We start from the raw sequence: 21,192 nt of genomic DNA, 5'->3' as shown, positions 1-21,192 counted from the left end.
CACACCGATTCACGACATAACTGGCTGTATATTGCGGCAGCGTCGAGACGTCGAGCTGTGAGGTCCCGAAATAGACGGGACGGCGCGCGGCGTCCCGGAGCGATCTGTGAGTAAACATGGCGCCCTTCCTGGAGGTCAGGGGGCGGGGCTGAGTGCCCCCTCCCCCTCCGAGCGCGCTTGACTAGAGCGGAGGCTGAACTCCGCCAAAAACAAACGACATATGCGCACACCACACGGACACGCACACACAAGTATTTGCATTGCACGCAGTATTTCCCGGACGTCACCCTGCGGCCTCGGTATGAGTTACCCGACCCGACCCCGCCTGAATAGCTGGGTAAACTGTGCGCATTCGGCAAGGAGCAGGTCCCGGCCGGTCGGTCGGTCACCCGAGCACCTCTACCCGAACGGCGACCGCGACAGGCGGAACCATGGCACGGTGCGCAACTCCGTGCTCCAAGCTGACAAGCGTGGCGTTATTAACCCTCGCCCATGTAGGGGGGGGGGGGGTTGGTGCAACCCCCCCCCCTGAGGTTTTTCGGTAATAGTGCAAAAACGGCGGCGCGCAGCGCCGCCAAATTTTGGGTACCCTATGGGGCAAACCTTGCGCATCTTTTGATAAAAAAAATTTGACCGGGTCATGTCAGGTCACGGAGTTATGACGTCACAAAGGGAACAGCCTCCGGCCGGATTTTCACAAACTGAGTGCCAACGCCCGAAGTTTCCTGCCGGTGGTACGGACATCGGTTGATGGATCGTGATGAAACTTCCCATGCATGTTGGGGCAAGTATTGGCTATCATATGGTATAAGAAACTTGACCGGGTCAGGTCAGGTCACGGAGCTATGACGTCACAAGAGGAACAGCGTCCGGTACTATTTTTGAAAAGCGCCCGAACCACTATTTTGCTAATTCTTGTCACCTCAATGGGAATATGCAGCAATATTAGCTTCTATAGGGAGCAAATGGACCTTCCAAATCCAAAAATACAATCAGATTTCAAAAATTTAAATTTTGATTTTTCGAATTTCTGCCGCCGACTGTGACCTTGCCGACTTCCGGCGCTCCCAACGCGCCATTTTTAGAGCTAGGGAAACGAAATACATACCAAACGATAGAGAATTGATCAAGGAACACGATAGTGAAGGTTTCAAGTCGATATCTCACACCGTTTTGCCGCAATCGCCGCGGAAAGTTGAAAAAAGTCTATTTTTCCGAAAATTTGACCTTTGACCGGTCAAAAGTAGGTCAAATGTTGACCTAGGACCAAAAAATATACCACCAATCGCGAGATCTCGGCGAGAGCAATCCGTTGGTCTTTTCCGCTAAGCTCTACGACGCTCCGTTTTCAAACGCCAAGGGGGGGGTCGCACCAACCCCCCCCCCCTGCATGGGCGAAGGTGGCAGATCGCCGTTTACGGGCGAGGGTTAAACACATTCACGAACACTGCGACGGCGCGTGACCCGGCAGGAGCGAGCGGGTCGCCCTCCCGCGGCGCCGGCGTATCTGAGAGTCTAGCTACGGCCTCTGACACCTGAGGGCGCCCTCGCTAACTGAGCGGGACGGTTTCTGAACTATCGACAATAACCCGATACCACACAGACTGCGAGTTTCTGCTCGGTGGCGCAGAAAAGTCGCCGCTGGCGGCGCGTTCTCTGCCACTCTCCTGTCGGCAGGTCTACACACTAGAGTCTCTGTTTCTCTCCACTAGATGGCACTAACTGCAGCCGTCAGGCATTGTGCAGGATCAGCTCGAGTTCCTGGTAGTCGAGCAGCCGCTTCACGTCCTTGTCACGGACCAGCAGCGTGTTGGGCAGCTTCAGCACCTCCTTCACCATCTGGGAACGGACGGAGATGACGGTGACGGGCAGGGCTAGAGTCGGGAGTCGGGAGGCAACTGAGAGCGGCGACATCGTTGCAACTCTGGGAGCCACCCATTGGATACCACTTGATGAATGGGAGCTGTCTGACTACATCTCGACACTGAGGTAAATAACAGTAACAGCTGACCGAGAGTAGTGGGTCGAGACGGTAGTACCCCTAGCCCGTAGCCGGTACTCGGGAAAGCAAAAATTCATGACTCAAGTCGATGGACGAGCTCCACTGCACTTCGAAGAGCGTGGGAGCAATAAATACAAGTGACATTCGCAAATATCTAACAATGCTGAAAATGAGCGGATGAATACGGATTACGGAGGTCGTAATACCAACCTTGACCGGAATGCCGAGAGCGGCGCAGCTGGCGGCGACCAGTCTGAGCCAGCTGAGGTCGCTAGTCGGCAGGTCGACCAGCACAAAGTGCCGCTCCGGCGAGTCCGAGACGCGCACCTTCACCACCAGCTCTGTGGGGCGAGAGGTAGGAGTAGGGTATAACAGAGAGATAGAGAGGACATTGAGACTCACAGTGGGGTTGCACAGAGAATTGAGGGGCAGGCATAGCCGGCGAGCTTTGAAGACAATTTAGCGAAGTCATACGACAGATATTTTAGACTTCAGAATGAAAACGAAAGAAAAATATGCACAGCATTTCACAGCCCCTCTGCTCTCGACCACTAGCAGAGTCGGTGCCCCATCCGTCCTCCACTGACCATTTGGGAAGGTGTTGCCCTCCTTGCGCGGCACGCCGCCGCCGGCGCAGCTGCAGTGGCAGCAGCAGCGCCGCTCAGCCTCCCCGCCGCCGGTAAACACGGTGCCCGAGCCGGCGGCGGCGCTGGAGCCCTCGTCGGCCAGCTGGGCCTCGCACAGTGACGACGCCACGCCCTCGGCCATCAGCAGCGACATCTGACTGAGCGCCGCCGAACTATGCTGGCCGTTCAAGAGGGCGCCCCAATCGCCGGGCCGCATCGGCGACTCGCTGCCGCCAGACGGGTCCACCTTCATCGCTGGAATACGGGGGAAGAGACCGAGGTCAGCCTCATGGAGCCGCTGTCCTTTTGCATGGAGCCATTTATTTAGGCTCCGCCCAGCTGGGAGATATCTAAGCATACCCCTTTCCAAACCGTTGTTTTGGGCTGTGGGCACACAATTCGTAAAACGGCAATTTTTGGTTGTCCTCTGGAGGCTACCTACATCGTTGATCCTAGGCCAAATCTGAGAGCTTATTCCAGGAAGAGCGTTAAAGGCATAGGCGCGGGAACCGGGGGGGGGGGGCAGTGGGGACCTTGCCCCACCAACTCTGGAGCCGTGAGGGTAGTGCCCCCCACAACTCTAAGACGGCAGACTTGTGACAGCTCAAGAAAAAAGTGAGCTCGCTCAGCTCAACTCCGTCTTATCCGCTCCCGCTCAGCTCCCGCTCAGTTTAACGCGGCTCAGCTCAGCTCACGTTCCGCTCAAACCGGCTGCGCTCCGCTCACGCTCAGCTCAGCTCAGCTCAGTTTCCGCTCAGCTCAGCTCAGCTCAGTTTCCGCTCAGCTCAGCTCAGCTCAGTTTCCGCTCAGCTCAGTTTCCGCTCAGCTCAGTTCAGCTCAGCTCAGTTTCCGCTCAGCTAAGCTCAGCTCAACTCAGTTCCCGTTCAGCTCAGCTCAGTTTCCGCTCAATTCAGCTCAGCTCAGTTTCCGCTCAGTTAAATTCAATGCCACCCATTGCCGAATGCCGAATGCCACCCATATCTCCGTAACGTGTCGGGGTCCGGCCAATGACGTCACGGGAATGCGTGTGCTGATTGGTCATGGACATCGAATCATCGGGACACAGGTGGATATCAGGTGGACATCACGCCGCAGTGGATAAGGATACCAACCGAACGGCTTACAACGGTGCGAACGGGGTGCAATAGAGGAATGTAGCGATTTCCCGACCGATCGCTTCAGTTTGCGGTGTCGAACTACATGGCCTTTCACCTAGTGACGTCTTTGGTTTGCGTATGATATTATTTCCAGTTTATCGTGTTTCTAGTGTTTATAGTGTATCAATATTCAATGCACATTGCATTCGGTTTTATATTTTTATCCGTTCTCATCATCTTCCAGTGTACCTACTAGAACTGGATCAGCTCAGCTCAGCTAAATCAGCTCAGCTCAATCAGCTCAGCTCAGCTCGCTCAGCTCAGCTCAGCTCGCTCAGCTCAGCTCAGCTCAGCTCAATCAGCTCAGCTCAGCTCAGCTCAGCTCAATCAGCTCAGCTCAGCTCAATCAGCTCAGCTCAGCTCAATCAGCTCAGCTCAGCTCAATCAGCTCAGCTCAGCTCAGCTCAAGCTCATTCAGCTCAGCTCAGCTCAAGCTCATTCAGCTCAGCTCAGACAGCAGCTCAGCTCAATGCATTACTGAGCCGGCTCAGCTCACAGCTCAACAATTTGGCAAAATGTTGAGCCGGCTCATGAGCTGAGCTGATTTTTGAGCCGGCTCAACTGAGCTGATCACAAGTCTGTAAGACGGAATACCGCACTTTTTTGCCAATGTTTTCTTTTTGTTGAAAAAGACAAGGGATGAAAAAATAAGTGGCCTAAAACCGGTGAGAAAACTAGATTTCAGGGTACCCTAGGTTGATCTCTATTATAGTGTGCCCCCCCCCCCCTCCCCCGTCTGAAAGTAGTTCCCGCGCCCCTGGTTAAAGGACCTATCAAAAGCGCCTTTCCGCGGCGCTGTAACTCTATTCGTTCCCGAGATATGAGCCGGTTTGTCAGAAAATGTTGAAATGGGCAAAATTTGACCCGTGATGACCTCTGGTGACCTGACCTTCGAACTGAGCTAAAATGTTCTTCGTCAAAATTTTAGACGCTCTTTCGGATGCCGTTTACCGCGTGTCGCTACGTGGCCCAGAAGCCGAGGTTGAGGGGAGTGAACTGTTCAAACGCCCCGAGGCCCAGCGCAATAGGCGCTTAGCAGCGGCCCGACGCAGGTTACAGTCAAATCGATGCGTTTCAACAAGGCACTACGCACTTTTCCTTTTTTGTAACACAAACAAACGTTTTCCTACGTAAACGTTGACAGTTTTTGCCCACTGGATGCTAAACCGTTCACCTCAAAAGAAATCTGAGGTAGCTGAGGTCAAGAGTTTTAACCTTAGCCGAACTTATGGGTTTTCTGCATACGCTGCAGCCGAACGTGCGCGTCGTTACGAGATGCAGCGACTAGTATCCGATTTTCTCAGGTCAACCGGTGACCTCCGAGGTCAGTTGAAGTGCCCCAAGGTACGTACGGGTTCGGTTTCTGGTGAATAACTTAGACGGGGAAGGTCACAGAGACGCGATTTTGGCACCATCGTGTTCGCAATGCTTGGCGCGTCGAATAATATACTTTTGGTTTGGGCAAGGTCAGCAGGGTCAGGCCATAGCTTCTCAGGTCACAGGGTTGGCCGAAGGTCATATTTGGATATCATTTGATTCGGCATGTCCTCCTGAGTTCACTGGTGGCTTTCCCGACTTCGTAGCTCAATTCGATCGGGATTTATCGACGAAAACTACGATGCCCTTGGTGACGATATAGGTAAATGTCGACAAGCAGGGTCGTCAAAGCCAAAGTTGGAGATCGGACATTGCAAGGAGTGCATGACTTCACGATTATGTGTACTCTGAGGCAGTATCAGACAATTACCGGCGCCAAAATTAGTTTTTACCAAATCACTTGTTCCACATCATTGACTTTTAACCCGCGCGGGGCTGGGGTCTCCAGCCGAACGCGCGGGGCTAGGGGGGGGGGGGTAAATTTTACCCCCCCCCCCCTGTTATCTCCCGAACTAATGGTCCGATTTGGAAAATTCAAACGCCAATGGAAAGATCTCATAACGAGCAACTAAAAACATGTACTTAATTTAAAGTTTGAGGTCAAGGTCAAGGTTAGGTCATAGGTACAAATTGCAAGTTTCTACAGTATCGGCCTTGCACCGTAGTTGCCGAAGAATGGAGTCATGGACTGAGACTGATTGCCCAAAACGTGTTCTTAGGCTACCAAGACAATATTCCTTGCATACAATATCATTCAGAGGTCAAGGTCAAGGTGAGGTCAGGTCTCAGGTCAGGTCACCAAAAAACAAAATATAGAAAAGGGCATGTGCGACACATGTTTTATGGGTCATTTTATTCATAGAACTCAATAGGCACACTCAATAGGTGATATGGACCACATCTGGATGAATTTCAGGTCGAAGTCAGGTCAAGGTCAGGTCAAGTGAGGTCAAATTTTGAAGTTTGTTGTTAAGGTCTATCTGATGCAGTTTTTACGGCGAAGCGAATGGTGCTATTTTTGTTTCCGTACGAGGTCTAGAACTTCCAAAAAGTTCATTTTTCAAAAAATTTGTTTGTCGTGACGTCATACAATTTTGAATACATCCCACATTTTTGAACCGATTCTTCTAAAAATTGGTATGTAGGTGCACGTGGACCACTTCTCTGACATATATTCCGTTTTTTTTCGATACACGCAAAATTTTGGATTTTATAATTATTTTCCTAAAAAAGTCAGTTTTTTAACAAATTTGGGCCAAAATCAAAAAATTTCCAAAAAACCGAGATAGCCATTTGATAGACAAAGTAGAATCACATATAACATTTTTTGTTACGTCTTGATTCCCTTAAAAATGAAGATGTTAGCGGCGTTTGAAATTTTGCCGTTTTTGAGGCGAGAATGGCGAACATGACGTCACTAAAACGTCATTTTCTATAAAAAAAAAAATCCAACGGATTTCGCTCAAATTTTCAGGGAACGTGTCAAATTGATGTAAGAAAAGGTACTGAAAGGCGCCGCCGTTTTTATCGCAAAAATTCGCGAGGGGGGTAAAATTTACCCCCAGCCCCGCGCGGGTTAACGGTAGGTCACATGAGAAGTCTGACTCCCGGCATGACCCTAAACAAATCCGAGATATGCCAGTTGTGAGACTTCGGAAGATTACTATGTCCTACATGCGCTTCGTCTCCCTGCAAAAGCTTCTCTTGCAATGAGGGCGTTGCGAAGTTGCGACATTTTAGGACCGTGCAAAGGCTCACTTAAGACGTCATAGGTCGGTGACCTGACCTGACCTGAAAATGTAGTTGGTCTCGCACGATTCGGTTTTAACAAACGATCAGATGTGTAAGCGTTCAGCTCTCTATCGCTAGCGTGTTCTGAGCAATCGCAAAAAAAACGACAGGAATGAAACGTAAATGGGTAAAACGCTGCACAGTCCACAAGACGCCAAATTTGACGTCTTTTTAGTTTTTACCCTTGTAGCCTAAGCCGTTGACCTTCGGTAAAATATTAACTCGCGCCGTGTCAGTGGTCTGAGAGTACTGGGAGCCCTCTAACACTGCTCCTCAGCCACACAGAGACACGCGGCAGGCAGTGTTAGAAAGAGTGTAAAAAATAAAAGTATTTTGTAATTTTAAGTCAGGTCAAAGGTCCTGGGGTCAAAACTTTAACATGCGACACAAAATAAATGCATCACTTTTACCTTTTACCACCTGTCGCTAAATGAGCCAAGAGCGAATTATAGAGAGCGTCGTAACCTCCCCCTTCCCTTTCCTCCGCCACCACCAACACGACGCGTTGAGAATTTTTCTCCTTGGACTACCGCCCTGGTGCGGGTTAATCTGCTGAGGAATTCGCCATTCAGACGTTATTACGGTCCAGATGAAACTTCCATGAGCGAAGATTATTGAACCGCGTATCCGACTATTTGTACGGTTGCGTTATCCGTGGGAATGTGACATCGGTAAATCACAATCACGTGTTGATAACAGCTCACCGAGCAGCGAGCAGCCATCCGCGTAACCGTCAGTAGGTTAGTAGTCGGGAGATATATGAGATGGACGGTCATGATCTCATGGCCGACTTGCAGCCTTGATCAAGAAACAATCAGGGAATGCTTCCTCGCGCTATTGCGGCATCTGGTCACACCCACGTCTTGGTTCCGGTTAGTAACACGTCCCCGTCCGAGAGTGCCCGTCAGAATCCGTTTCTATGTCCTGCCCCGTCCTGTTGTCCCATAATACCGTATGCCCACACATGTCCGTCCAGCGGTCTATCAGACATAACCACCTGTTCAATCAAGCTGCATGCCATGCATAACAGCTATCAAATGAGTGTCCTTTCCTGCCCTGTTCGACATTGCCCAGCCCTGTACTGTCCTGTCCGAAGCAGTACCCACATGTATCATGCGATGTCCGGTGCAGCACCGGCACCCACCCGTCTTGAGCCTCTATCTATATCCTGTCCTTTCACTGTCCTGTGCGGTGCCGTACCCACCTTTGTCCCTGTCCTGTCCTTTCCCTGTACTGTCCTGTACCGTACCTACTTGTGTCGGGCGCCAGTGTCCTCTCCTGTCCGTTGCAGTACCCACGCACCTTTTGTCCCTGCCCTGTGGCTTGTCCGGTGTAATCGTTTCCACTGTCCGATTCGTACCCACATGTGTGGGGTCCCAGTACCCTAACCTGTCTCGGGTCCTACCTGTCCTATTCGGCACGGCGCCGCACCCACCTGTGTGTCCTGCCCTTACCCTGTTCTGTCCGACGCGTCACCCACCTGAGTCGGGTCCCTGGTCCCTTCGCTGTCTGTTGAATGCAGCACTCACAAGTGTCGGGTCCCACTGTCTTGTCCTATCCTGTCCTGTCTCGTGCCGTGCCCACTTATGTCCGTATTATGTCCTGTCCCGTCCGGTGCATGCCGCACCTGCCACGGGTCTCTCTCCCAGCACCCCGTCCTGTCCCACAGCACCCACCTGAGTCGGGTCCCAATACCCCGTCTTGTCCCACCTGCCTCGGGTCCCAGCACCCCGTCCTGTCCCACAGCACCCACCTGAGTCGGGTCCGAGCGGCACCAGCTCCGGCTCGTCGCCCGGCGGCGCGCCGCCCTCGCCCGCGCCCTCGGAGCTTAGCGGGCTGCCGGCCGTCAGAGAGCGCACCTTGCGCTGGTGCGAGAAGCTCTTCAGATGGTACTCGATGGAGCTGCGCCGGCGCGGGTCGACCGGCTTGTCGCAGAACTGGCAGAGCAGCAGTTCGCCGCTGCTGCGGAACAGCTCCGTGCCGTACTCGAGCACGCGGTCCTCGGCCGTCTTGTTGGAGAGGTGGCTGCGGCCGCGCGGGTCGGCAGTGTCGGCCGCCACCGTGCGGCGCCGCGCGCGACGACGGCGACGCGTCGGCACCGTCACCACCTGGTAGGCCGGCCGGTTGTTGTGCAGGATGGGCACCACCTCCATGGGCGGCGCAGCGGCGGCGGCGGCGGCGGGCGCCGCGGCTGACGGGGGCGGCGCCGCCGGGGGACGGGGAGGGGACCGAGGTCAGGCGCGGCGCCCGGCGGATGGGCGGACCGAGCGGCGGAGAGCGGCTGCTCGGAGCTGGCCGGGAGCAGCCCGCGGCAGCGGCCCACTGCCGCCCGGGTCAGCGCAGGGACGGGAGGCGGTCAGTGACGCCCCCACCGGCGCTGAGAACCCCGTCGTCCGCTCCGGTAGTCCACACACGCTCCGCCGCGTCTGGCGGAGCACCGCTGCGGTTTGCGGGTCACACACGATACCGGTCAACGAGGTCACTTCCGGGTCAGCCGCGTGACCCGGTCACTCCGACACGCCAACGGTGACCGCTCGCACTCACTGTCCGCGCCGGGGGCGGTCGCCGCGGCGTCACAGAGCGGGGCCGCTCAATACGCGATGCCGGCAGCGTGTGCCCGCTGCACGCCCTCGGCGGTCACCGGACGCCTTGCTCGCGGCGCGCTGCAGACGGCGGCGGCGGCGGCCGGCGCTCGCGCTGCCCGCTCGCGACTGTCGGCAGCCAGCATTCCGCGGCGGCGCCCGCTGCAGCCGGCCAGCCACGCAGCGGCGGCCGCGGCGCCGCGGCGCGCGCGCGCGCTTTATCGACTCGGCGGCGGCGGCGCGGCGCGCGGCCGGTCACGTGGTACGCCGCCGCACGAGACGCGCCGTTCGCGCCAAGGCCGCGCCTGGCCGGCCAGCAGCGCGCCGATCGATGCGTGTCGCCTCGCGGCACGGCCCGCCGCCTGGGAGGGGGCGGCGCCGGCCGGGGCGGGGCGGCGGGCGGCAGGAGGGGGCCCGGCAACTCGGCGCCGCCGCCGCCGGCCAACGGGGCGGTCTCGCGGCGCGGCGCGGGGCCGACCTCGGCCCATCGCCGGCCGCGGCCCGCTCCACCGCTGCAGCAGCGGCGCGGCTGGCGACTGGCGGAGTCCTCCGTCCTGTGTCCGCCATATCGCTGCCCGGTCCAGTGGCTAGTGCGGCTCCGATTATCGGGCGTAGGGGTTGGCCGCAACAGCCGCAGCCCATGACTCGACCGAGTGGTCAACCTACTGTACGTATGACCGAACGGAAGACAGACCGACCCGCAGACAGGCCGACCGATAGACCGACCGACCGACCGACCACCCAACAGACCAGCCGACCAGCCATGAGCCAACCCACAGACTAAACGACTAACTACATAATAACCGACCGGCAAACCGACTGTCCGGTCGACTGACCGATCGTATGACCGACCGAACGACAGACTGACCATTGACCGAGGAGCCGACCGACAAACTGTCCGACCAACCAACAGACTAACTGACCAACTAATAACCGACCGACCAACCGGCAGCCCAACCCACCAAACGATCAGTCCCCCACCCAGAAATCGACCGACCAAACGACCGACAGACTGAACCGACCGACAGTCTACCAACCAGCCAGAAGACTCATGCCTCATGGGAGCACAGACGCTACGTGAGTTCATTGCTTCATACTGAGGACGACAGATACTGGAGTGCACCTACAGCAGAGGTCCTGACACGCTGACACATCTGACTCGGTGACCGTGAAAGTTGGTTTCGACATGCATAGTCAGATCGCGACACGACCAGGCTCTCACCCTGTCGATCGTGAGTCCATCTGCGGAACGGCTTTAACCCACCCGCCCATTCTGTTCGGCAATTTTGTCTGCAGTCACATTGACACGACCTTCGTCCGCCCTCTGTACTTACAGCGGGCAGCCCAAAGAAATTTCGATCACTCATGTATGAAAGTCGCAAGTCCTATATACTGTGTCGGAACTTCAGGCCTTAAATCGCCATTGTTTTTAGAGATCATGGCACATCTTCAAAACTTGCTTGCGTCTATGAACCGACCGAACTGAGCCTCGTACAGCTGTCCAGTTCAGTATTCTTATCAGGAACAACTCAGTGTATGATTCTGGCTCAACAGAGGTCTCATGATTTCTTTCCGTTTATGAGACAAAAAAAAAAAAATCATTTTCTTCTTGCGTTGGGTATTTCCACTGCTGTATTTGGCTACATATAATATAGCAAAACGCATTGAATGATCTTTTGATCCAGCGATGGGTTTTGGTGGAAGAAATTTGCCCACTTTGACAGACCACTGACTAGTCACGACATCCTGAGGAGTGAAAAGTCAATTTATGTGCTCGGAGAGTGAACACATGAGCATCGAAGTTTCTCTGAATAGATAAAGAAAAAGATTATCTATATTTAGAGCAACACTGTCTCCCTGGCAATCCTGCAATCACGCCAGATATGTTCTGCCGTCCTCGGTCACCAGCATCATCCGTGCTTCTTATCGGTATCCTACTATCCTGTCACGCAGGCCTGACGCTCCGTTCCGTCAAACGTCAAAGAACATGACCTTTTATTTCCCTAAATATCGTCAGTCGACGCATTCATGTATGGGCATGGCGACAAAAAGATGTTACGGGAGCAATAGATTAGGAGTATCGCGCGAGAAACTCATGCGAGATAGGCATGTGTGTTGTATTCGTGTATCGAATCGGAGCTGAATTACCCGTACCGGCGCGATTCCCAATAACAATAGAGACATACCAGAGAATGTACCAGAGAATGTACAACAGAGAATGACAACAGAGAGCTGAAACTTGGCACACCTGACCTTTGATTCTAACCGAATCTTGTGACACCAGCCGCATTTTCAGGCCAGTATACGTCATAAGCGAACCTCTGCACGGTCCTAAAACATTGCAACTTCGCAGCGCCCTCAGTGCCAGAGGAGCCTTCACAGGGGACAGTGAAACTTACAGGACCTAATTTTTTTCCTGACTCCAGGGGCCTCACAACTTGTATATCTCGGATTTTCCAATCGGTCAAATGAGGTCAGGTCGGTCACGTGACCTCACCATTATAAATAAATGTGGGAAATATGGAAACTGTTATTATGGCGCCGGGAACGATCTAAACCTAGTTTAACCCTTGCATGTGTGCGGCGTTTGCCACCTTCTAATGTGTAGGGGGGGATCGGTTGGACCCCCCCCCCCCCCTTGCCGTTTGGCCCCTGATCGAGCTAGAGCTTCGCGGAAAAAAATGAGCGTGTTGCCCGTGACGAGAGGAAGCCGATGATACCCAATTTTAAGGTCCTAGGTCATTGGTTGACCTTCCAGGTCAGGTCAATGACCCAAAGTCGGGAAAATCGGGGACCTATCAGAAAGTCGTAAAGTGTGGCTGCTAAGGGGCTGCCAGCTAAGGGGTTTTTTCGGGGTGCTGATCACGAATATCGTATTAGTGTTGATCACAGATGATGTCTTTAAGCATTTAGACCAGGTCGGGTCAGGTCAGGTCAGGTCAACCAGTGGGCGTCGTGACGGGTATTCGTAGTACGTGTCAACCGCCTCTGACAGCTTCGTAACATGTTACGAAGGCACCAAAACTACTTCGTAAATGTTCAAATGGTTGCTAACTTCGAATTCAGCTCCAAAAACTAGCCTAGAAACATGTAAAACTCGAAAAAGTGAGCCAAGGTCACCCAAGGTCACCAAAGGTCAATGACCTGACCTTGACACCCATCCTAATGCATGGGAGCAGCATCAATCACATGTTTGAACGTTTGAAACCACGAAAAGCTTGCAAACGCGCGGCTAATGCGAGCCGACATACGCGGAATCACGATTCCGGCCAAACATGGTCTCGGAAAAGAGGTCACAGGTCAAAGGTCATTTGGGTCAGGGTCATGAAATTTTCAGGGTAGGTGTAGAATTGATCAATGCGAGGGTACTGAAAGTTTCGTCGCGATCGGCCGCTTGGTATGTAGATAGAAGACGGTAGGTACTATCACATGTATTCCGTTTTTTCGAAATTCAAAAAAACTTTTTGGATTTTTTGCCTAATATATCCAATAAAATGCTTTTTTTATTTTTGGGAGTCAAAACTCAAAAGTTCAAAAAATCGAGATAGCAGTTTTGTAGCCCTGTCAATTTTACACCTTTCATGTCCTTCTCATTTTTCTGTATCCCCAAAGCTGAAGGCCTGACAGCTCTTCTCGCGAAGGTCTTTTTTCGGTCGAAAATGGCAGAACATGACGTCATTCTGACGTCATTTGTGGCCAACCTATCATAGCCGCTAGAAATTGTTTTAGTCACAATGTGTAAAATTGATGCCCGGAGGGGTCCTGAAAGTTTAGTGGCGATATCTTCAGCCGTTTAGGAGATATCGACGGAAAAGGACAGGGGGGCCGTTTCAGCCCCCACCCTACGGGGCGCGGGTTTAACCTGACCTCAGAGGTCACCGGTTGACTTGAATACCTTAAAGTAAGGTACCAGTCGCTGCATCTCGTAACGGCGCACGCGCTCGTTTTTTTCTCGGGGCTCTAGCCCAATCAGGGTTGAAACGGCGAAGGGCCTACCCCCCCCCCCCCGGGTATGCAGAAAACCAATAGGTCTGGCGAGGGTTCATGCTTTTTGGCAGTTGGAAACGCACCATCGTGGAATGCTGCTTGTCCCATGGATAAGAGTGGGTGTCAATGTCATGTTAACCCTCGCCCGTATGGGGGGGGGGGGGTCGAACGGGCCACACCGCCTCGGTTTTTCGCGAATAACGCGCGTAAAAAGCGGCACCTCGATTCACTTTTTAGAGTTTTACATGTTTATATGCTAGTTTTTGGAGCTGAATTGGAATTTAGCAACCATATGAACATTAACGAAGTAGTTTTGGTGCCATCGTAACATGTTAAAAAGCTGTCAGAGGCGGTTGACACCTACTACGAATACCTGACAGGATCCCTACTGGTTGACCTGACCTGACCTGACCCGACATAGCCTAAATGCATGAGGACATCATCTGTGATCAAAACTAACGTGACATTCGTGATCAGCACCCCGAAAACTCCTAAGCAGTCACACTTTACGACACTTAACAGTTCCCGATTTTCCCGACTTTTGGGACATTGACCTGACCTGGAAGGTCAACCAATGACCTAGGACCTTAAAATTGGGTATCATCGGCTTCCCCTGGTCATGGGCAACGCGCTCGTTTTTTCCGCAAGGCTCTAGCTCGATCAGGGGCGAAACGGCAAGGGGGAGGTCCAACAGGCCCCCCCGCCCCTCCCATACGTTCGCGGCTGGAAAAACACCAACACGGGCGGCCCCGCTGGGGGAGGGGGCCAATTTGCCCCCCCCCGTGGTTTTTCCTGAATAGCAAGAAAACGGCGGCGCCCAGCGCCGCCAAATTTTCAGTACCTTCTCGGGCATCAATTTGACACCTTCATACAAAATTTCAAGTCTAACGTCACCTTAGGTCAGGAGTTATTAAGGTCAAACTGAGGTCATGTTCGAGAAAAAATGAGCAAAAGCATGATAACTTGAAACGTTCACAACATCTACAGTTACCAATCAATTTCAAAGTTCTTTATATGGTCATGTAGACAAAAGGCGGCGCTACAAAATTGCTATCTCGGATTTTGAAAATTTTAGGTTTTTGACCCCCCAAAATTAAAAAAAAAATCAGAAAAACGCAAAAAAAATCCCAAAATTTTTCCAAATTTCGAAAAAAAACGGAATTAATGTGAGAGTCTCTGCGCTCTTCTATATACATATCAAATTTAAGATCGATACCTCCTTATTTGGCCAAGTCATAGCGAAAAAACTGTTCAAAATTGATGACGTCAAATTTTTGAACTCACTTTTAGCAATTATAGACCACGTAGCGCAAAACAAAGACCATCATTGAACTTCCCGTGACGAGCTGCATCGAATCGATACCCATTTTATGCAAAAATATCAACTTTGAAATTTGACCTAATTTGACCTGACCTTGACCTGACCTTGACCAGAACATAATCTAAACTGACCCAAAAGGCTGCCTGACCCACATAATCGTATTTGGCATGTAAAATGGACCATAAAACATGCATCACATGATATTTTCATAATGTGACCCTCAGTGACCTGAACTCTGTGACCTGACCTGATATCAGTGACCTCAAATAGCAAAATATGTGTTTGAAGAACATTTCCCCATCGATGATTTTCAATGAAATGCCTTTTACTCGATTTTACAACGCATTTCTTGAAATGCCTGTAAACGGTGAAAATTCGACCTTTGACCTGACCTGTGACGTCATCGGTTTGACCTAGGTCAATAAAATTGGGTCACAAGGTAGTTCCCTGATAGGGCCATCCAACACCGTTTGCCGCTTGTCGCTATGTTGCGTGGTTCTCGAGATCTTAGGGGGGGGGGTGCAAATTGCCCCCGCATGGCGCGTTGCTCGGCAGACCCCAACAAGGCGCGGGTTAAGGTAAAAATAAGGTCATTGTATTAGATCATTGGTGACCTCGGTTGACGATTTTAGTTATACGACTTTTTAGGTTGTTTATTTAGCTGTTTTCGAATTGGTCATTCGCTTGAGCATGAAGTTTTCCAGACCATGCGAGGTTTTCTGTGGTGGCTAAATACCTAGGTGCTACACCTAAATACAAATAGTCGGCAGGATGCCTGATGGTTGACGTGACTTGACCTCCTCCTCGACCGCACTAGCACAATAGCACAAATACATCAAATTATGAAACGAAATGAATGAATGCCTAATTAAGAATCAGGACCACAAATTATTCAAAAAAAGAAGAAAAACTCACTTCATGAAGTGCGCAGGACCCCACTCTCACGAGAGTCACGACATTTGAATTATTGACATGACTGGAAGGTCAATAATGATCGTAAGTGAAATATTAACCCTCGCCGGCACAGGCCATTTTGCTTCCTTCGACGGCACAAGGGTGCGGGGGGGGTTGGTACGACCCCCCCCCTCGCGTTTGGCCCCTGATCGAGCTAGAGCTTCGCGGAAAAAAAACGAGCGTGTTGCCCGTCACGAGAGGAAGCCGATGATACCCAATTTTAAGGTCCTAGGTCATCGGGTGATCTTCCAGGTCAGGTCAATGACCCGAAAACCGGGAAAATCGGGACCTGTTAGAAAGTCGTAAAGTGTGGCTGCTATGTGGTTTTCCGGGGTGCTGATTAGTGTTGTCAATTTCAGAAAACGTATGTCCAAAGTCCGTCCAATGTCCAGTGCTTTCGTCGATTGTCCGTCCAAAAAATGTCCAAGCCAGCCATTTGTCCAAAGAGGTCCGACACCTACGCAATAGTTTACACTCAACACTGTTATTTAATTTGCTTTTCATGTACCGTTACAAGCTCAAAAGTGTTAATCATATCGAAAGCTGAGCTTTCTAATAGCCAATCAATAGACGCGTTTACATAGGGTTTGTTCCAAGCTTATATCTCCGTCCGTGATGTTGCAAAAGATGCCAATGGTGCTGAACAATTTACAAAATGATCCCTCTAAATATTTGAAGACCACTGCATCGAAATTATCGCCAAATTAACGAGCTAGAGCCTCGTAAATATGCTATGTAAACCGGGTTAATGTTAAACACGACTATATACTTTTTAAAAATGTTGAGGTGTAGCAAGCGATTGTCCAAAGTTGTCCAAAGCCTGCTGCCATTGTCCGAATTCCGAATTGGACATTGGACAAAATCGGAATTCCGAAAATTCAAGTTCCGATTGACACCACTAGTGCTGATCACGAATATCGTGTTAGTTTTGATCAGAGATGATGTTAAGCATTTATACCAGATCGGGTCAGGTCAGGTCAGGTCAACCGGTAGGGGTTGTGACGGGTATTCGTAATATGTGTCAACCGCCTCTGACAGCTTCGTAGCATGTTACGACCTCTCTCACTTTCGTAACATGTTACGAAGGCACCAAAAGTACTTCGTAAATGTTCAAATGGTTGCTAAATTCGAATTCAGCTCCAAAAACTAGCCTAGAAACATGTAAAACTTGAAAAAGTGAACCGAAGTCACCCGAGGTCACCTAAGGTCAATGACCTGACCTGACCTTCAGGTGACCTTGACACCCACCCTTATGTATGGGAGCAACATCAAACCACATGTTTGAACGTTTGAAACCACGAAAAGCTTGCAAACGCGCGGCTAATGCGAGCCGACATACGCCGAATCGCGATTCCGGCCAAACATGGTCTCGGAAAAGAGGTCACAGGTCAAAGGTCATTGGGGTCAGGGTCAGTAAATTTTCAGGGTAGGTGTAAAATTGATCAATGCGAGGGTACTGAAAGTTTTGTCGCGATCGGCGCCGCTTTTTACGCGAGTTATTCAGTAACACCAAATTTGGTAGGTAGGTGGGCCCCATGGAGTTCTCGCCCCTGTGCAAATTTGGTTGCTCTAACTAGGTAAATATTTAGGGGAGTTTTGGGGGTAAAAATGTAAAATTTTTGCTAAAACGGGTCAAAAGTTTTTTTTGTTATAACTTTTGATCTAATTGAGATAGAGCAAAAACAAAAGTACATGTAAACTCAGCACGTCAAGGCAGGTCGAATGATATACCTATTTGCTTGCTTAACCCGCGCGGGGCTGGGGGGGGGGTAAATTTTACCCCCCCTCGCGAATTTTTGCGATATCTCAAAAACGGCGGCGCGCAGCGCCGCCAAACTTTCAGTACCTTTTCTTACATCAATTTGACACGTTCCCTGAAAATTTGAGCGAAATCCGTCGGAAAATTTTTGAGAAATTGACGTTTTAGTGACGTCATGTTCGCCATTTTCGCCTCAAAAACGGCAAAAGTTCAAACGCCGCTAACATCTTCATTTTTAAAGGAATCAAGACGTAACAAAAAAGGTTATACGTAATTTTACTTTGTCTATCAAATGGCTATCTCGGTTTTTTGAAAATTTTGGATTTTGGCCTAAATTTTTTCAAAAAACTGACTTTTTTGGGAAAATCATTATAAATCCAAAATTTGAGTCTATCGAAAAAACCGGAATATATGTCAGACGTGGTCTATGTGCACCTACATACCAATTTCAGAAGAATCGGTTCAAAAATGTGGGAGTTATTCAAAATTTTATGACGTCACGACACACAAATTTTTTGAAAAATGAATTTTTTGGAAGTTCTAGACCTCGTACGGAAACAAAAATAGCACCATTCGATTCGCCGTGAAAAACTGCATCAGATAAACACCTTTTTAGGCCCTAACAACCAACTTCAAAATTTGACCTCACTTGACCTGACCTTGACCTGACCTCGACCTGAAATTCATCCAAAGGTGGTCCATATCACTTATTGAGTGTGCCTATTGAATTCTATGAGTAAAATGACACATAAAACATGTGTCGCACATGCCCTTTTCTATATTTTGTTTTTGGTGACCTGACCTGACCTGACCTGACCTTGACCTTGACCTCTGAATGATATTGTATGCAACAAATATTGTCTTGGTAGCCTAAGAACACGTTTTGGGCGATCAGTCTCAGTCCATGACTCCATTCTTCGGCAACTACGGTGCAAGGCCGATACTGTAGAAACTTGCAATTTGTACCCTTGACCTGACCTTGACCTTGACCTCAAACTTTAAATTAAGTACATGTTTCTAGTAGTTCGTGATGAGAGCTTTCGATTGGCGTTTGAATTTTCCAAATCAGACCATTAGTTCGGGAGATAACAGGGGGGGTAAAATTTACCCCCCCCCCAGCCCCGCGCGTTCGGCTGGAGACCCCAGCCCCGCGCGGGTTAACCCGCGCCGGGCCGGTGCTCCGCGACTTCCGCGTCGGGCCGGGGGAGTTGTCTGAACACCCCTCCCCCTCTAACTCGGCTCCTGGGCCACGTAGCGACACGCAGTAGGCGACATTCGAAAGAGTGTCAAAAATAATGACGGAAACACTTCGGTCATTTTTCGGGTCAGGTCAAAGGTCAGGTCACCAGAGGTCATTAAAGGTCAAATGTAGGCCATTTCAACAATTTTGGAAACCGCCAACGGCTAACTCGGGAACCAATAGAGGTACAGCGCCGCGGAAAAGCGCATTCGATAGCCCTTTTACAGACCTTTCTGATTATTGTTCTCAGATTTGACCTCAGCTCAACGGTTAGCCTCCAGAGAGCAAAAACTGTAAAAATAACCGTTTTCACCTAAAACAGTTTTTCGGTAATAACTTTTGATTCAAGCAAGCCACGACATAATTTTGCCATATACTTAACGTAACTTAATAAGCGGCTTAACATAACTTCTCGTCGAGAGGCGTCGGATGAACTATTCGCTGACCTTGAAAGGTGATTTTGAAATTTGACATCAGGTCAAGGTCAATTTTTTTCCATTTTGAAACGCTGACCTGAGGTCAAATTTTCAAAATGACCTTTCCGGAAAGGGTCATGTTGCATATCGGTCGATCCGTATCGTCGAGCTGAATACATCTGACGTGTTTCATCGCTCTAAACATCGCTCCACCACAACTCTTCCTAGCGATTGTAGGGTAGGTGGGGTCTACAGGTGACGCTGTAGAACGCAGCACACGGGTCACGGTAAAATGAAGTTTCCAAATTTTGTCATTTATGAACGCTGATCAGTGAGATGATGCGTAGGCATACATAACATGGACTTCCAGCCTGGCGTGACAAACTCGCTCCCCGCTCAGTCTTCCCCAGTGAGTGCCGTGTCGCGCTCCCGCAGCACCCTGACCTGCCTCCGCCCCTGGTGTACCGAGCCGACTGCCGCGGGGTGCGGCCTGTGACCGCCTCTGGCAGGGGGCGGGGGTCACCCGCCGGCCGGCCGGCTGGCACGGCGCACGCGGCGGCTCGCCACGCGAGCGGGCGTCGCATCCGAGGGCGCCGCGCGGCCGGCCGCCGCACCGCGCCGCCGCCGCCGCTGCCGCGGGGGTCGATGCGTGATTGCGTCGGTACCTGGGCCCGCCAGGCGGCGCGAGCGGCCGGGCGGCCAGCGGCGACCCTTTATACGGTCACGGCGGCTTTGTAAATATACGGAGCCCGCTCAATCACCGCTAGCTACAACAAACTCCATATACATATCTATCACCCTATCAAGTATCAAATATAGAGGTAGGTACCGCAAATTCCGAATTAAAATTCCCAAATTACAGCAATCTACAATTTGTGAACATTGCGAGTTTAAAAGGTACTGTCAAGTATCAAGCTACGCACTAAGTATGAGTTCCAATCCAAGCAACGCCCGGCGGCCACCGCGTTACGCGCTAGAACTACGCAGCCCGATTTTACCCAACCAAAGTAAACTCCAACATTTACCATATCGCGCATCCCACTCAGTCCCATCGATCCACTCCCACTATTCCCATATCACTCCCACTATCCCACTATCCGGTACCGCTCACCCCACTCCCTGTTACGGCCCCCCACGCTCGCGATAAGTATCGTCCCACTACCACCGTATAATTTATCAAGTCCCATGGCATAACTGACTATGTAGGTCAACGAATTAATTACCATTGAAGAGCGATTCTTAACACTATCGTGTACTCCTCTCGCTCTTTATTTGAAGAGTTTATGCACTTTTCGTGTGTATCACCAGTACAACATCCATTCCCACCACGATTGTATTAACCCTATTAGTGGCAGGCTCCTGGCTACCCCGTATTAGTGGCAGGGGGGGGGGGGGCTGTTTACGACCCCCCTTGATATCTCGAGATCTAACGGGCCGATTTTCAAAATTCAAACGGCATTCGATTTGGCTCAACGAGATCTACATTTCTAAAAAAAAAATAAAATTAAAAAATGTCAATAGGGGGGTAGAGGGGGGTAAAAAAGGGCAAATTGCAGATACATTTTAGACTGTTTATCACGGCCAGGTTTCTGAACCAATCTTAACGCAACTTTTGCCGATCGATAGAGAATGAACCAGGAATTCACATGGATCCTAAAAATATGCATTTTCAAAAATCATAGGCGGATACAGATCATTGAGATTGGGGGTACACAAAAAGTATAGTAAATAAGGTTTTTGTTGGTACTGTTTCTAAAAAGGGTGGCAATGATCTTATTATGTTACAATTTTCTTATGAGAGAACGACTAAAATTGTATTGGTCATGCATAGGCGGTGTCAGGGCACCTATGTTGGGAGGTAAAAAATAACCCCCCTTTTTGGACGCCTGGATCCGCCTATTATAGCAAAAACGTGTCAAAAGAGGATGCACAATAACTTTGTATATGTTATCACATGATACCTTTCATTCACTGTTCGTA

General features: G+C 50.7%; 1 protein-coding gene across 1 annotated transcript; it reads right to left on the bottom strand.

Moving 5' to 3' along the window:
* Positions 1-1,434: 1,434 nt before the first annotated feature.
* Positions 1,435-9,666, bottom strand: LOC122394392. Its single transcript, XM_043391263.1, has 4 exons — positions 8,707-9,666; positions 2,590-2,883; positions 2,213-2,343; positions 1,435-1,839 (listed from the first exon to the last, which is right to left on the bottom strand). The coding sequence occupies exons 1-4, from the start codon at positions 9,104-9,106 to the stop codon at positions 1,732-1,734; spliced, it is 933 nt and encodes a 310-aa protein (XP_043247198.1). The 5' UTR covers positions 9,107-9,666; the 3' UTR covers positions 1,435-1,731.
* Positions 9,667-21,192: the final 11,526 nt, after the last annotated feature.

Source organism: Amphibalanus amphitrite, unplaced genomic scaffold (assembly GCF_019059575.1).
Source record: "Amphibalanus amphitrite isolate SeventyFive unplaced genomic scaffold, NRLGWU_Aamphi_draft 000589F_arrow, whole genome shotgun sequence".
NCBI lineage: Eukaryota > Metazoa > Arthropoda > Thecostraca > Balanomorpha > Balanidae > Amphibalanus > Amphibalanus amphitrite.
Note: the sequence above shows the minus strand (reverse complement) of the source record. Positions and strands in the feature narration are given on the sequence as shown.

Bases quoted from the DNA above. Each gene is read 5' to 3' on its own strand.
- LOC122394392 (XM_043391263.1), bottom strand. From the start codon at position 9,106: ATGGAGGTGGTGCCCATCCTGCACAACAACCGGCCGGCCTACCAGGTG. The intron at 2,884-8,706 runs GTGGGTGCTGTG...CCCGTATTCCAG, and splicing joins GCCGCTCGGACCCGACTCAG to CGATGAAGGTGGACCCGTCT. The intron at 1,840-2,212 runs GTTGGTATTACG...GTCCGTTCCCAG, and splicing joins CTCTCGGCATTCCGGTCAAG to ATGGTGAAGGAGGTGCTGAA.